The sequence below is a fragment of the Motacilla alba genome, chromosome 2 (genome assembly GCF_015832195.1).
Source record: "Motacilla alba alba isolate MOTALB_02 chromosome 2, Motacilla_alba_V1.0_pri, whole genome shotgun sequence".
Classification (NCBI taxonomy): domain Eukaryota; kingdom Metazoa; phylum Chordata; class Aves; order Passeriformes; family Motacillidae; genus Motacilla; species Motacilla alba.
Window position 1 is genome coordinate 92,189,625 of NC_052017.1, and position 16,979 is coordinate 92,206,603.

General features: G+C 38.9%; 1 protein-coding gene across 6 annotated transcripts in view; it reads right to left on the reverse strand.

Moving 5' to 3' along the window:
- Positions 1–16,979, reverse strand: part of CARMIL1 (capping protein regulator and myosin 1 linker 1) — a 190,269-nt gene that overhangs the window by 75,199 nt on the left and 98,091 nt on the right. For all 6 annotated transcript variants that reach the window (XM_038129660.1, XM_038129661.1, XM_038129663.1 and 3 more), the window contains exons 11-16: positions 13,876–13,970; positions 9,390–9,476; positions 5,634–5,737; positions 3,605–3,682; positions 3,413–3,489; positions 2,377–2,481 (exon numbers count right to left, since the gene is read on the reverse strand). In XM_038129660.1, coding sequence (XP_037985588.1) covers positions 2,377–2,481; positions 3,413–3,489; positions 3,605–3,682; positions 5,634–5,737; positions 9,390–9,476; positions 13,876–13,970 — 546 coding nt within the window. The remainder of the gene's footprint in view (positions 1–2,376; positions 2,482–3,412; positions 3,490–3,604; positions 3,683–5,633; positions 5,738–9,389; positions 9,477–13,875; positions 13,971–16,979) is intronic.

Genomic DNA, 16,979 nt, shown 5'->3' on the forward strand with positions numbered 1-16,979 from the left:
AGTGGATTAGTCAAGCCATGTAAGGTTTGAGAGGTAAAGCAAGGTGTCCTGCAGATCAAAGCCCTCTGTAGTGTTGTGACACACTCAACTCAAACTGAATGAAAAATTTAGGTCAGAGAAAAAGCACATCACAGAAATTACCAAAAAGTACCAACAGCTTCTGTCCTATCTTCTAGGCAGAGGTGAATGCTGTCACCAGAACAAAGCAGTCCAGGCCAAAATACCTGACAGCTGAGAGTGGCATGGACGCTCTGAGACCATTCACTTCCAGCTGGAATTTGCAAAGATGCCCCTCCTTGGAGCTTTCTGAGCTAGTGAAAGAGCTTTCTGCTCTCAGCTCATCCTACGCTCCCCATCACTGCCTCTCTACTTCCACCAACACTAGTCAGGCAAGTAACTCCCTGCAACCAAATTCAGATTACCAGAAGCAGTTTTTTGCTAATACATATTTTGACTGAAAAGGACTACGAAGATACCATTTACTGCCCAGCTGGCAGGCAAAGGGCCCAAAGCTTTTGGGATAAATTAATATAATAATATTAATATCTCTCATGAGCACAGGCAATTGTACAGCACTCACCTGCTCAAATTCCTCATACCATAAGAGATACTCAACATGACAAGAAGAGAACCTTTATGAACCTTAATGTTTGGTGATTCTCACCTCTCCTAATCTCTGGGAATATATTCAATGTCCCACAGTATTCTCTTTTTTCCTGTCAAACCAATACTGTCTTTTGTAGTAGTCACATCCATCCTTGTTTTTCTTCCCTGCTGCCCTCCACCATAGAATCAATAGCTCTAAATTAATCAGAATCAACCATGAAAACACATCTGTACCACACCTCCCTAATACTGGCAAAGTCTGAGAAAGCACAACAATAACCAAGAGCATCACATAGAACAAAGTGAAAAATCAGAGCTAAAATGGCTCCTGCAGTTGAATATGGATTTCAATCCAGTGCATCTGACTTAACCATCAGGCTCTTCTTGGAGGTGCCAAGCAATGAGACAAGAGGCCACGGGCAAAAACTGAGGCACAGGAAGTTCCACCTGAACATGAGAAAGAACTTCTTTACTGTGCAGGTGACCGAGCACTGGAACAGGTTGCCCAGAGATCTTGTGGAGTCTTCCTCACTGGACATATTCAAGAACTATCTGGAGGCAATCCTGTGCCGTATTCCGTAGGATGACCCTACTTAAGCAGAGAGGTTGGACCAAATGACCTACACAGTGGTCCTTCCCACCCTGACCCAATCTGTGATTCTGTGATGTTGTACTGCCCTCTTCAATACTGAATTGCTTTAAGAATATTCCAAAATGATGTACACTTCTCTTTCTGCTGTTGCACTTTTCACCCTTCCCTCCCTTAGCTTCCTCCAGATTGTATCAAAAGCTTTCCATCTCATTCTCACTACTACTCTTGATATCCTACATCTCCAATTTTGCCATCAACTCCTGTTCATTAGATACTCCCCATTCCCCTTCCCCTCAGAAGGCAGGCTCCCAAAAATACAAGGATTCATCCATGCACCTATATCCATATTATGATTGCAAAATAGGTAGTGAACATGTCTAGGTGTCAGCTACAGATAAGGTTATGTGTATTTTAATGCATATTAGTTAGGAAGATAACACTTTGAAAAGAGCCCTTTCTTTAATTAAGCCAAATTAACACCAGTTATTCTGGCAGTATTCTGCCAGAATCACAGAATAGCCTATCTAGGCCTCTCTTGACTTTAAAACACACTTTAAAAATTTCATGTCTGAAAATTTCAACACAGTTCAAATCCAAACACATCACAAAAAGAGTGACAGTGCTTCACAATTTCCCTCAGCCTGCAGAACCTGTTAGTCACAGGCTGGGTGACATACAACAAAAAGACTCGTTCCACTTAGCACTCCTGGAAACAGCTGCCATTGTCTCCTCCCCCAAAAGGAGAACACAGCTCTGTGCAATAGGTTTCTCCTCCCAAACACTGCAACAGGTTCTGTTCCATTATGGCTGTTGCAATAATGCAGTCCCAAAGGAATGGCACTCACACAAGCCTATAATCCCATTTCACTGTGGAGCAGTTTTGTTCATAAGTCACAAAGAAAGAAATATATCCCCAAAAAAATGCTGACAGAAGCTAAACAACTGTGACATTCCCAGAGCAAAAATATGATTAATACCCTCAACTGTGAGATGGAAAGAACATTTTATGAATGTGTGACCATCACAAAACTCATTCTTCTAACATCAATAATGTACAATGGGGGAAAAAAAAAGAAGAAAGCAAAATTCTTTCCCCTTTCTTTTAAATATGAGGCACTCATATAACAAAAATGCAAACTAGGTTTTCGGCACAGGAGAAAATGAAATTAAATTCTTACTTTAGAGGCTCAGGAGGGAGTTTAGTTCCTGAAAGGTTAATCTGCATCAAAGCAAGTGAGCTGCTGAAAAACTGTTTGAACGAGGGAGGGACTTCTTTTCCTTTTCTGTAAATAAACAAATTCATTAAGAAGTTGCATTTAGACACTCCTCATTCCAATAAATAGTGAACACAAGCCATCAGAAATGTAATGATCTTTTACAGTTTAATTGCTCTACCTTAGGCAGTTCTGTAATCAGTGGCTCTCAATTAGCTTAGAATTATAATGTCATCAAAATGTTGATTCAACAAACAATCCTCACAACTGCGCTGCTGCACAGAAGACATTACTACCTACCTCCTGTTTGGTGAACTACAAAGAGTGATCATTTAGATCTGGTTAATAGTGAACATACTAGATTGTATGAGTATGAGAAGATAGATCAAAGAGGACATGAACAAAATCCAGAAATTGCTTTTTCACCACCAGAAATAATTACTCAATGCTAGAATACCTTAGCATCAATTAGGTGTCATCTCTGATAAGGACCCAAGGTTCCAATCTGAGGAAAATGGAACCTAATATTTCCTACAATGCAAGTACTCTAAAAAGTAAATGTTCAATCTCAAAGACTTCCAAAGGGAGTTCCTCCCAGATGAAGACAAAACAGGAAAAAAAGCATTTGTACCATCATCAAATCATGTAAAATACAAACTTTAAAAATCACATATAAAGAGGAATCAAGTCAGCCAGGCTTCAAAGTGTGTTGCTTTGCCCTTTAGAGACAAAAGACATATACAGACTTTCTGCTGCATCAGTATCACACAAACACATATTAGACAAGGTAGCTTACTTTACAGACCTTTAGCAAGGAACAGAAAGGGAAAGAAAATTTTTGCTTAGCATAAGTAGTGCCTACTTCATCGAGCACTAAGACTTCTAAGGCTTTATAAAAAAAGTCTTAGATCTATTCTTAAAAAGAAAGGTGCTACATAAGTGCAAAAAATTATAAACCAAAATACTGCAGGAGTTGAGGGTAATGACATTTAAATTGTACCTGTGAGAAAACAGAGTCCTTGAGAGGCTAAGGACAGCTAGATGCTGAAGACATCCACGAAGGAGGGCTCCACACACCTGGTTCAAAATAAGGGCAAATCATTTTACTTTATATTAATGAAAAAAAGGGCCTAGGGATAGAACGTGGGGAATGTTTCCTTGGCATTGAAATAGCAACAAAAATGGTCTTTACCATATCTAGTGCACACTCCGTGTTGGATAAATCCAGGTGAACAAGGGCATTTGGCTGGGCCAAAAAATTGTACAGGCTCTATAATTATTTGACAGAAAGAATTACAGATGTTAATTTTTATATTATGACAACTGTTACTGAATCACTACCTGTCATTGCATTTTTGGCTTTTACCAAAAAATCACCTGAAACTTCACCTAATCATACAACACGTTTAACATTTGTAGGCTTTTTTTTTTTTTAATAGTGGGAAAAAGGAGATCAGACTACATTTACCCAACATTTCTCTTAAAGCACAGGTCTTGAGTTACTGCATTTGACTTTCACAGCAGATGATAATTAATTAAGATGATAATTAAACAAAGATTTGTGATGTCACTCAGATTGCTGTTACATTTCAGAAAGGCTAATTGGGTTGTAAGTTAAAGACAGTCCCTTTAATAATGAGGGAAGCAACTAATTTGCATCTGAAGTCCATAGTTAGTTCTTACTATCAGCTGCACATTACAGGTTTAAGGGAGAATATAGAACCAGTAACAAGATTTTAAAATTGATGGCTTCAGTACTGTTTAGAATATGTCATGTAAATGTTAGCATATGTAACACTTCTTACTATACACTGTTTCATTTTGGGCTCTTTTTAGTCTCAGAGAGCAACAGAGAAAGATAAAAGTGTGACCTAATTCAGGGAAAAGTGGAAAGCTCAACTCCACATGAAATCCAGCCAAACAGTGAACACTTAACATTTCTAAAATAGATCCATCTTCCCAAAAATTAGGTCATTTAGCCCCTATAACTACAATGCAAGAGAAGTCCTCACTTTGAAAATTTCTGTGCTTTCCTAGGGTTTATTTTAATTGCTAAATAACAGGATTTCCTTGCTCCTGTTAGAAAACTGATTCCACAGATTAAGAGATCTCAGTATTAATAATGTTTATCTTTGAGCCATCCCTCTGACAGGCTAAGAAAAGCCTAACTTCCTGCATTTATCTCTTAAAATATTGTAGGTAGACCTTAGGTTTTTTTAAACACTGCCTGCCAAAGATTTATTTATTACATTTTATTTTACCTTTTGATTTACATTATTTACTATGCTATTCTCTCAGAGTAATTCACTGTGTCTTTACTTACATTTAACTGTATTTATTTGCTACCTTTAAAACCCTGTTGTCCCTCTGACCCTTTCACCTCATGTCTGAAAAGGCTAGTTCTCTGAATATGCTGATGAATCTGCAAATAAGATAAGTTAAAAAGTCATAAAGTCATATCTGACTGCACTTTAAATGATGAGATTGGTTGACCGTATTTTTGCATCTTCTAGATGTTCAATACTTAGAATTCAAAACCTGACAGTTACATGCACATAACTTTTGATGTGAAAGAGAAATGCAAATGTAATAGTCAGAAAGTGAATAGATACAAATTGAGAAGTAAATGGATTTTGTTATGGAGGAAATAGAGCTCTACCTTCATGGCAATTGATAAACTGAACAAAGGAGTCTAAAAAATAATTACATTCTTCAAAGAATCACGGGTTTCAACAGCACATGTCAAATTTACTTATACAAACAAAAATATTGAAAAGCAGAAATTAATTCTTTACAAGTCAAAAGAAATAATTTGCTTCCAAACTTCCAATGAAAAATTTGTAATACTCTTATCATTAAAAAGATGATGATTAGCTGATCATGCCATTTTTAATGGCATTTTGTCACTTTCAAACAGAACTGAGAGAGAATGGTAAGTCCACTGGAAAAAAATGGTATCCTTGCACTTTTCTCATGTGCCATTCAGAAGAAGCCAAAGACTAAAGGCATAAACTAAAATTATGTGGATTTTTTTTTTTTTAGTTGTGTGGGGCAGTTCTCTGACTTTATACCAAAGAGTAGAAATAAAACTGTTATTTTCTATCCCGACTAAAACTGTACAGTAATAAAGGCCAAAAAGGATCTAAACCAAAAGGTTATTTCCTCTCAACCGTGAATTAAAAGACGCATTCTTTATCTCCCGGTGAGAGGAAAGCGCTTACTGAGAGATCATCTCCACGGAGCGCGTTCCCTGAGAGGTCGAGATAGACGAGCGTGTTGGTGATCAGCGAGTTGGCACTCAGTGACTGGGAAAGGCTGTTCACCCCTGCCAAAAAAGAGGTCACAACTCAGCTGAGGTCACAACTCAGCTGAGCCAGCTCCACACTAAACTGGCCCAGAGCCTGCAAGTGCATAATTTCAGTGAACACAGACACGCACAAATGTTTAATGACCTCCTATTGCCATAACTGTACTGCAGCTGAGGAATACAGATTACCAGGCAGATATGAGACCTTTCCCTGGCACAGCATGCCCAGTTCCACCGAGACCACACTCTCCCAGCTTCCCTGATGGAGCCCCAGTGTGTTATATGTCCCAGATCCATTTTCAAACAGATTTTAAAAGCACAGTTTACTTCATAATGTTAAGCTAGTGTCTTCCTACAAACAAATATATTTAGATAAAACTATCTGTGGAAGTAGATGCAAGCATCTGTGGAAGACCAAGTACATTGACAATTATAATTGCTGGAACTTCAAAAGCGACTGACGAGACCTGGAAATTAAAAATATTTAAATTAATGTATTTGCATGTAATTTCATAAAAATAGTTAATTAAAAGTACCAAGAGATGCATAAAGACTCTCGGTTGCTTATCAGAACAAACACATATTTTTCACATTAAAATTAAAAAGCTCACATTGGGAACAAACCAGTCAGGGCTTTCTTCCATTGAAACTTTCCAGCTTTTCAAAATACAAATTAGGACATGGCTATTTCTGATTCCTTCAAATCTAACTTTCATCTGAGGGCTCTGCAGCTTATCATCAACTAATCAATTTGTTTATTGTAGATGGTCTTCGCTGCCTTTCAAGCACTACATGCATGTTTTTCTTACATGTATAAGCACCACTGTGCTAGCTGATACAGCAGTTTTTTTCTGAGTGCCTGGCCAAAGCTATACAGAAGGCAAGTGATCTACTACACAACATTCAATGATTTCTCAAAGCTGGTCAGTGAAATTGGATGGGCATTCAATGGATGAAACACATCCAGTCTTCACTTAAAAACTTATGAAACTGATTTGCCAGTAAGGAGGTGGAAGAAACAGCTAGCAAGATACTGAAGACAAAAATACCTATGTCAGTGATTCAATTTTCTGAGCTTTCAAATATTAAGAAAGTCTCCCATATTAGTAGTATGGCTCCTGGTTTCAGGAGCCTTTCAAAACTGGAAAGTATCAAAGCACAGCAACACCTTTGTCAAGTCTCAAACAATTTCTGCTTAGTGTCATTTTTCTTTTAGCTTGAGATGGTGGTGTTGAATCTACACCCTGTTGCAAACTAATACTTTTTGAAACTTCAAAATATCTAAAAGCTCTGTTTAAATATTTGACATTACAGCTTTGGATTCACCTCAGTGAGCCTTCTCAACAACGTTTGCAAGCAACACCAAGAAGAAGGAACAAATGCAATTTTGTCCTGGTTGCTCGATGGTACCTAGTTATCAGCTGGGGTTCCAGCTGGGTTAAACTACCAGAAATTCAGCATGTACAACCAAGAACCAATTCTGGGAATTCAGAAGCACTGTCGGAGTTTGAGGGAGAAGAAGAGCTAGCAAACAATTATTAATATTGCTGCTTGTTTCATGCTTTTAAAGGGCCAACTGCTCAAAATCAGCCACATCAGTGAAGGCAAACAATGTGAATGAGGGATTTGTTTAATTAGCCTCTGGCTTGGACTCAGAAAAGCAAGCTTTATCTTTGAATGACTATACTAGAATTTCCCATTTAACCAGAATCTTCAAATCAATAAATTTATGTTTGAACTTCACACTACCTCATGCTATACTCCAACAGTAATCTCACTTTCATTTGCAGACAATCTTTTATGCTCTTTTACCACTCTCAGAAGGCTCAGACTGTTAATAGATCTCAGGAACTTTGAGATACAATATTTGAAGAAAGATCAGCTGGGAAGTTGCCACCTGAACTTCACTTGTCAATCTTAGAAACTTATCTCAAATAGAAAGCACTTTTAAAATAAGGTCAAAACCTGTGAGGGTTTGTTCTGAATTTATGAAAAGCGTAAAAAAAACCCTAAAAAAAAAAGAAAAAAAAGGAAAAAAAAAAAGGTTGGAGGAAAAATACATGCACTTTGGAGTGTACTGAATCCAAGATCCAGGGACTCTTTGACTTTCTTCACAGAAAGCATTACAAGTTCAAAAATAGCCTCCCAAGTTAAAACCAAATCATTACTGTCTTCTTAGGTTAGAGAGGAACTGACAGCTTTGCAGCAACCTGAGTTGCTTCAGGTCCTGAGGGTTGTAAGAATTCCCATTTTAAGACATGGCATATACTATCTTTTAAGAAATACTGAGGAGCTTCCATTGGACAACATTAATGGTAACACATTAATCTGAAGGTCATCAGTATTAGACATACTAGAAAATATTTTCAGCTTTTGCTTAAAGACCATCTTTTATAAAAGGATGTTAAAAACCTTCAGATTCTTCTAATAACCTCAGAATTCGCTTTCACTGACAAAAGATGTGTGGGTGAACTTCATCAAGCTGGCATTTATTCTTTTCAGAGACAGAAGTGTTGCTGGAATGTTCTCTCGACTCAAACTTCACAACCACTTGCTGAAATAATTCAGCTCACATGAAGAAAAGTAGAGAATGAATGAACATACCAGAACTGCATAAATTTCTGTTAAATTCACAAGCATCTCATTTCAAGAGTACATCTTACATTCCTCAAGAGTCTTAACCAACTGTCACCAAAAACTGAGTTAGCAGTAGAAAACAACAACTCCAGACTTCAATAAAAATATTTTTAGTGAAAATCATTCTTGAATAAATTCATGTTAGGATTTACTGTTTACATAAGCATAATAAGAGCCATAGGCACTCCTAATAAAACAACAAAAAATCCTTTACCCCACCCATATTTCTCCAGGTTAATCCTTGAAGCTAAGGAGAACACAATATCTGCACTTCACAGAGCAATAATAAACAGGAAAAAAGGACATGGTTTCTATCTGCTATCAACTGATGTCCTTCATACTGTTAACTCAATCATCTTTTCCAGGTCATCAACATCTACAAAAAAGCAGCAATAATGTCAGTGTGGCTTTTCTATTTTTAACACCCATCACCTATACAGGAGACCCTGGGTTTGTGCCATCTGCATAAGAGGTCACTGCTCCTATTATTTGTAAAACAAAAATGTAAAAAATTCCTGAAAGCTTCTGGCTTCTGTTTCACTGCTGTTATTGCTTTTAAAGTCTACAACCATTTCAATTACAATAAAAAATCATAAATTTGTAAATTATAAAACAAAGAAGTCTTTAGTCAGAAGTCACTCACCAACTACTGTCACAATGCTTGGTTTCATAAAATAACTGTGTACAAAACATTTGGAAATTTCTCTACACATTTTTGCTTCAGACATTTTTTTGAAGTGCATATGAAACATATCTTTCGTGTCAATCTTAATTTCAGTCTTCCTTTATAATACAGGTTCAAATTTAACTCTTACAGAAGCAAGTCTGAGTTTATCAAAGTGCTGAAGGGTACTCAGAAATAGTCCAGGGTTCAGCAACCCAGGACTGCAAAAAAAGGCAGCTGCACCGTTGAGAAAATACATGTAAATAATTAACAAAATTCATCACTTTATAATCTGCTAAGAAAAAGTATTTTTTGTATGTAAGTCTGAAAGTTTTAGAAGAGAAAAAGAAGCATATTTATAAAACCTACCTTTAGGTGACAAGGAGGTTTTAGATAAATTTAAATGCTTCAGTCCCTTTGGAAGTTTGGCAAACTGGATGCTTAAAGATGACACACCTGTTGGGGGAGCAAAGACAAAACAGATGCTTTCAGGTGAGCTCTATTACCTCAGGTTTTCCCAGCAAATCTCAGCAGGGGCGAGCTACACCAGTGACACTTGAGGAGGAACTGCACTCACTGTGCACGTGGGTCCTGTCATTTCATGAACCTTTTACTGATGTAATCAAGATCCCTGCTTTGCTAACCACTGATCAGATTGGAAACTTTGTTTATAATCATCTGTAATCCTCCTTAATCAGTTTAAAAACTTTATAATACACACATACTTTTGGGAAGGAGTCAAAGTGATGCTATTACACACACCAAGCAGTCAGCCCTTGGAAAATCTGGAAGCTTTATGTTTCAGAAAAAAAAACTAAATTAAAAAATCTAAGCTTGAACTAAAACCCAATAATGCTGTTTCATATGAAACTTCAAACTATTTTTATTTTCTTTTAAAAGGAAGGGCTGTCAAGGCAAGAAAGGCACCCACATTAGCTAACATCACCTTCTTTTTCTAAGGGAAACCCTAAGAACCTGAAACCTTTACCAAGTCATAACGACCACTCAATTCCCTTACAGCAGCCTACCAGCCAGGCTACCAGCCAGGTCACAGGCTTGGAAATGCCACAGCTGCTTGCAATCCTAAACAGTAAAAACCTATTAAGATGCTGAGACTGGACTACCTCAGCACAAATTCAACAAAAGAAGAAAACCGTAAGAAGGCACTTTTTATTAAAGCCTTTACACAGTGTATCCAAGTTCCCCACTGCACAACTTTAATGCTCCATTTTAAGCAAAAGATTGAAATTTGATTAAGAGGGTACATCCTAAATAACAATGCAACTAAGCTGTGAAATATTTATTAGAGTAATAAATCAACTTAGAAACTCCAGGCTTGACCTGAGGTGTGAAACACAGTTGTCTACAGCAATTCATTTGGAGAGAAAAGGGCACAGAGAAAGAGGGTAAAACCTTTTACTTGATCAAAAACATAGTAAATTAAAAAGCTGATACCTTTTCCACATACACAGACAAGAAACAGTCTGTGAAATTGTAGGTCACATACCTACATTTACTCTGGTTTTGTTCTGTTTTACTTATCATTGAAAATGAAGGAGTCAGCTACCTTGCAGAGAGTGTGGTAGGGTCTTTTTTTAATGCTCTTTGTAAAAGCGTTGCGTGCAACACCCATGCAGCTCAAAACAGCACATACTTTTTTATTTATATTGCTAAAGCATTAGCCCCATGAGACCTTGGAATCATTTATTGTAAAGCACAATGGTAACCATATACCTTCACCAATTTTCAACAAGAAATCATACTAAATCAAGATTACATACAAGAAATCAATCAAATCATACTAACAGGATTTTCTTCCATAGCTCTTTAAGGACAATCACTATCACTAAGGATACAACAAATGTATTTTTTGCTGTTAAGCATTTTTACTAAGACATGCAGCAAATAGTTCTACATCTCCATCTTTGTATTTAGCTAACAATCTGCAGGCTAATTATTGTTCTAGCCAAGCTGAATAATTGTCACATCTTACTAGCATGGGGGTTAAGTTATATTTATAAGATACAGGAATCAGGTGCAGAAAAGAAAAACTGATGCTGGTTACTCTGGCCCTTGAACACCCTTTAGGTCACTCATTTTTGCTAATGGCATAACAGAGATGAGAGCTCACATGGCAGAAATGGAGTTAGCTGCATCCAAGCACACAATTTGGAATTTGAGTACTGCTAGGCTTCAGTATGTTTGTTTTGCATTATTTTTAACAAAATATGAGATTAAATTCTGATCCTAGTAGAGCCAAAAGCAAAACCCGCATCCCTTCAGTGTGGCTAGATTTTTACAGACAAGATGGATAACAAACTTTGCAGGTGTTAGTCTCACAAATATTGACAGTACGACAAAGGACAGTCAAACACAAATTAAGAGACCGGTCTCAGTAAAAAAATCACTGCATATAAACACTGCACTGTATTTGAACTGAAGACAGGTCCTATGCTTTAGGTAAACTAAACTCACTTCCCACGCTGTTGGAATACAGACAGTTGCATTAATATGTAAAAATATCATGCCTTCAGTTATTGGTACTCAGCAATACAGAATACCTTAGTGCATGTTTGTGTTCATACAGGGTTCAACATGTTCTTCTCCAGAAAACAAACAACTCTGTGATTTCCCTTATAATTGCAAAATAATCTAGCTCCAGTTCCTGCAGGTGGTTTTTCAAAAGGTATTTTCCAAAATCCGTATGTTTCTATGAATCTCCACTTTAACTTATGAAATCCTTCCTACAGCTCCAGTTTACCAAAGTTAAATCTACCTTGTCCCAGGGAATTTTCTTGAACTGAAAAGCTGCAATATTTGCACATTACAATTATAATTAATTTCTAAGTACTATATAACCTATCTCATTCTAATGGAAAGGTCAAAGCTTAATTGCATATTTGATAGAAGATGCTGAGATAAATGAAAAAACCCTACTAATTTCTCCAAGTTGCAGTTTCTGCATTCCATTTTTGTTTTATACGTGCATACTGTGGAATGGCTTGAATCTATAGGTTTGTTGCAAAGAAAGCAACCCCATGGATATGTTTAAAAAATGAAAAAAAGATCCCCTGCACCGTAGAGTACCCAATGTTCAGTCAATTGTTTTGCTTCCACGATAAAAACGAGTTTTCCTTAGGGAAAAAAAACCCTTTCAAATAACTCAACCTAAACACACTTCTTCAAAAGCAGAATCAACAATGCAGCAGCCTTTTTTCCATCTTACAACAGAAATTTCTGTAAAATGCAGTAGGCCTGCGGCACATTGTAACAATAACGTTCTTCAGCGAAGCACTGGCTTTCATGTGATGAGAATTCTTAACGAGGACAAGCAATAATCAGCAGGCAAGAGGTAATCAGAAGAGTTAAAGCAATTCATGTGAACAATTTAAAAAAAAAGCTACTCAGCATAGGTTAAAAACAAAAACATTTACTTGCTTCTAGTCAAAAGAAAAGTAATACAGATGTAGAAAGGAAGAAAATCCCCTTCCCAGCTATTTTTCTCCTCACTGAACCAGCAAGAAAGAAGAGACACCTACAAAATTCTGTGTTAACAACATTCTGAGCCCATCAGGTTGTAATCAGAATGAACAGCTTTTCTATTTTGAATCATGACAGCAAAGAGAATAGAACATCTCCCCCAAACAAACCAAATAAAACAAGAAAAGGTTTACTGTGTAAAATTCTTATTTTTCTTCTGGCCCAACAAGAGCACAAGATAGTCTGATCCCAGAACACTGTGTGCCTGGAATGCATTAAGTGAAGCCAAATGGAAATCTCACATGGGCAGCGCTGAAGGGTCAACTCCAGACTGAAAGAATGTAACCTTATTTTAAAAATAAATGCCTCTTGGGTGAAAAAAGAGTAGACAAGAGAGAGGAATGACTTGATACGTACTGAAATCATGCCTAGAGGTGCCTAGTCTGAGAAAAGCTGAGCTGTTCAGCTTGATTTTCCATCTTGTGGAGTTAACAGCACTTTGCTCCATAGGAATGCCAGTTATGCCAGTATTATTGAACATCACCAAGACCTCACTGTGGTGTTGCATTTTAGTTAAATGGTATGCTCTGTCTCACACCTTGAATATGTGCGGTTTATTCCAAGCTGTGATCCTCCCTTGATGTATCACGTATCTGTAATCCCATTGGCCCAAGTCTTATTCCGTGCCCACTTTGAATCTCCCTCTTAAGCTGTATGGAGGAGGAGACCAGATGCTCTCTTGACTCCTTTTCTCCATAGGCTCTCCCTCTCTCCCCCTTCCCCCTCCAAAACCATGCTGCTCCCGGGGGTGGGACCCCCAATAAACCCTCATCTAATCAGCACCCTCAGAAGCCATGTGGAGTCTCCTTGTGTGCCTGCTGCTACCAGCTTAGGAGGCTCCTGGGGACTCCCCGGGGACCCCCAAATGAACAGCATCACCTCACAACAGGGCAGGCCAGCACAGAGCTGAGAAAAAGGGGTGATGTTGATACTGAAAAGAAATACGGCATTGCACTTGAAATGAAAATACAAAAACATCAGAAAAATGCAATCCAAGAAACAAAGTTGCCCTACACTTCATCTTTCTACTGACTACACTGCTCTTAAAAACTAGAGGATTTTTTTTTTAAACAATCACTGTGTTTTGTCTTCCTTTAAGATCCAGGGCTGGTTTAAGATATTTAAATATTTCTCAACACACCAATGGATATGCATTAGTCAAAAAGAATGGCAATTCTCAGTCATTTGTGAACAACAGAAATTTACAGCAGCATTAGCACAAAACAATAACCTATTCTTCAGGCAAAGCTGGATGCAGAAGCAATAATCCTCCTGTTATGTTTATAGAAATGGAAAAATGTAAATGTTACAGTACCTCTATCTTCAAGTGGATTGCTAGCAAGGTTGATCGTATGGAGTCCTGAGTTGGGATTATGGGCTAGGGCACTGGCTAGTTTCTGTGCAAAATCCCTGCAACAAAAAAAGAGAGGGAGAAGGAATCCTGTTATCTCCTTTGCCAACAGCACACACAAAGGCTTAAAAGCATCAAGGGATTACTAGACACAAGTGGCCTTTGCTAGTGCAGAGCACTAACTGCTTCCTCGTGGTTCTAAACAATGCTTATCTGGGTAATTTACTATCTTTCACATGGAGTTACTTCGTTCTTTATTCTTTCTGTGACCTAAGAGACTGAAGAGTATACAATCAAAGCCTAAAATGCTTTTGACAGAGATCTGAAGGTATAAAACAGGACTTACACAAAATAACTCAAAACTTGACCACATCTTCCATCTCTCTGCGTGCCATAGGACTTGGAGATACACATCAACTTGCACACCACCACCACCTCCTTCACGCACAAGCCATCCTGCTCACTTGCAGCATCTTTCTGCCAATAGTCACTCAAACAGATGGGCTTTGCAGCACATCCAGAAGTATTTCTAACCTTACAAAACAGCAGGAATAGCTCTCTCAAAGAAGAGCAGCACACTGATGAGCTGGTCTTTTGCTTCTTTTTACAGTGAGACGCATCAAAATGGGCATGACTGGCTGATCACAGTCCCAGCAATGGATCCAAAAGAGATGCAGAGTATCAGTTCTGTAACGCTGACAACAGCCAGGCCAGGCAGCACAGAGAGCTTTAAAGCAACCTTAACCAACTGTGGTGGGCAGATGTAGTAGCATGACCTCTGCTCCAAAGCCACTTGAGAGGCAAGGGAGCACTGCCCTGCCTGAAAGCGCTTTGCTGCAGCTGGACTGCCACCACCCACAGCACTAAGCTGAAAGCTAGCTTGGGTTTTGTTGCACACCACGCTGTCACACTCCGGTGAACATGCATTCCTTGCATGAAGTCAGAAGGCTGGTGTCTTATCAGCTGTAAGACAAATCCTCAAACCTGTTCTCATAGCAACTGAGAAATTATGATGTAATAAGGGACTAGACCTTCTGTGGGCTTTTGATAAAGTGAGGCTGTAACTTCAGTGTTCTTACTTCACCTAAGTTAGACACCAAGATAGAAAGCAAAACCATGTCTTCAATTTCCTTCTTTCTCTCTCCCTTGAAGTTCATTATTTCTCATGTAGGCCAGTGGTGGAGAGCTACCAAAATGCTAATTAACACTGCCCTCTTTCCTTGGAACAGATCCTGCCTACCACCAAACTCTGTGCTGAGAGCCACAGTGGAGGCAGAATCCTCTTCTAGTATTTGAAAAAGAAAGGAGACTGAACAACAATAGCCTCAATAGCTTTTGATTATCTAAAGTTGCAAAGTTTACTGGAGTACAGGGATGCTCCAGGGAAGTTTAATTTCTCTTTGAAACCCTATGTCCTTCTGGGGCTAGAACTGGTTCCAGCACTGCAGTTGCATGATGAAGGGCTGCCTTGAGGAAAAACATATTCTCTTCCTAAAATACAAGCAGCATGTGAATACAAATACTCAACAAAAAGAACTTCTGGACTTGAAACCTTGCCACCTGACAGGCCCCAGGGTCTCCTGCTTTGCTACCAGCTGCTGCTGCAGAAGACTACGGATCTCCTGTAGGTCCTCAGTGACATTTGCCAACACTCTGGAATTCCTCCGGCATTTCAAATGGTGCTAGATGCCTGCCCTGAGGCATCTGAATCAAGCTCCTTATGTCCAGCCAAGAAAAATGAGGTTTTGAGTTAAAAAGCAACAAACCCTTTCCTCTGGAGGAGTTTCCTCCTCTTCCTTTATCCCTAACAGATTCTTGTCATTACAATACTTTGCCTATATCTCCAGGCTTGTTTACGAACTCTGCTCCAGCTTTTGCCAGCAAAATAGGCAGGATTACCAGAGTGTTTTGGACAACTAGAGTGTGTGTGAACTACTTAGCGATTTCCACCAGAAAGCCCTGGATTATCTATATTGGGCTCACAGGGCTCCAAGGTTCATTTTGGAAAAAATAATACAACAAATAACACACACTCTCTAGGCAGCCTCTGCCATAAAGAGAGGCACCTTGGCGCTGCTCATGGGGGAGCATCTCTTCTCCTCTGTTCACTATTTGTTTCAAGTCATAAAATTTGTCACTTCTTTTGGCTGCATACTTAGGGACAGAGCATGCTGTGTAAGTCTGAAACTTCCTATAAAGCATCAAGCTTGCTCTGTATGCATTACACAGCCATGCTTGGCTGAAACAAGCTTATTCAGGCTTGGAGGTAAAGCCCCAAAAAGATTCAATTAAACTATACATATGACAGACTAAGGATATTTCATCAAGGGAAAGAATACTACCAATCTGGAAATATCAGACAAACAAAACAATTCCTTGAGATCAGTCTAGACAACATCTCTGTAACAGAAAAAAAGAGGATATGTGGGAGGAAGCAACACTGTTAGGTCTAAGGACATTAAGACCCTGTCAAGAAGGGAAAGATAAGACTCTACATGACTGTCAAAGACCCTCTAGACCCTCAAAGGCTAGCAACAGGCACTTCTGTTGTTCCCCATGTGTCCCTTTGGAACAGGGCTGCACAGGACAGTGTGAAAGGAGGCAGGGACACTCTGCCTGCCAGCTTTCAGAGAGCATGGAAGTGCAACAAATATATCACTTGCACCAGCTCCTGCAAACAGGCCTTTGCAGACTGGGAAGTCTGTCCTGCAGTTGCATGGAAATCACAGAATATCCTGAGTTGGAAGGGAGTCCTAAGGATCGAGTCCAACTCCTGGTGCTGAACAGGACACCTCAACAACCCCACCATGTGCCTGAACTTGTTGTCCAAATGCTCCTTGAGCTCTGGCAGGGTTGGGCCCATGACCAGTGTCCTGGGGAGCCTGTTTCAGCACCCAACCACCTTGTGGAGGAAGAACCCTTTTCCTAATATCCAAGTCCTTGCCATTTAGCATCTCCCAACAGTGCAGGCCAAAGGCAGCTCCCACCATACATAGCCTGTGCCTGTCAGGCCAAGCTTCAAAGCCTGGTAGACAACGAAGCCCGGCCTAATCAATAGGCTGAGCTGC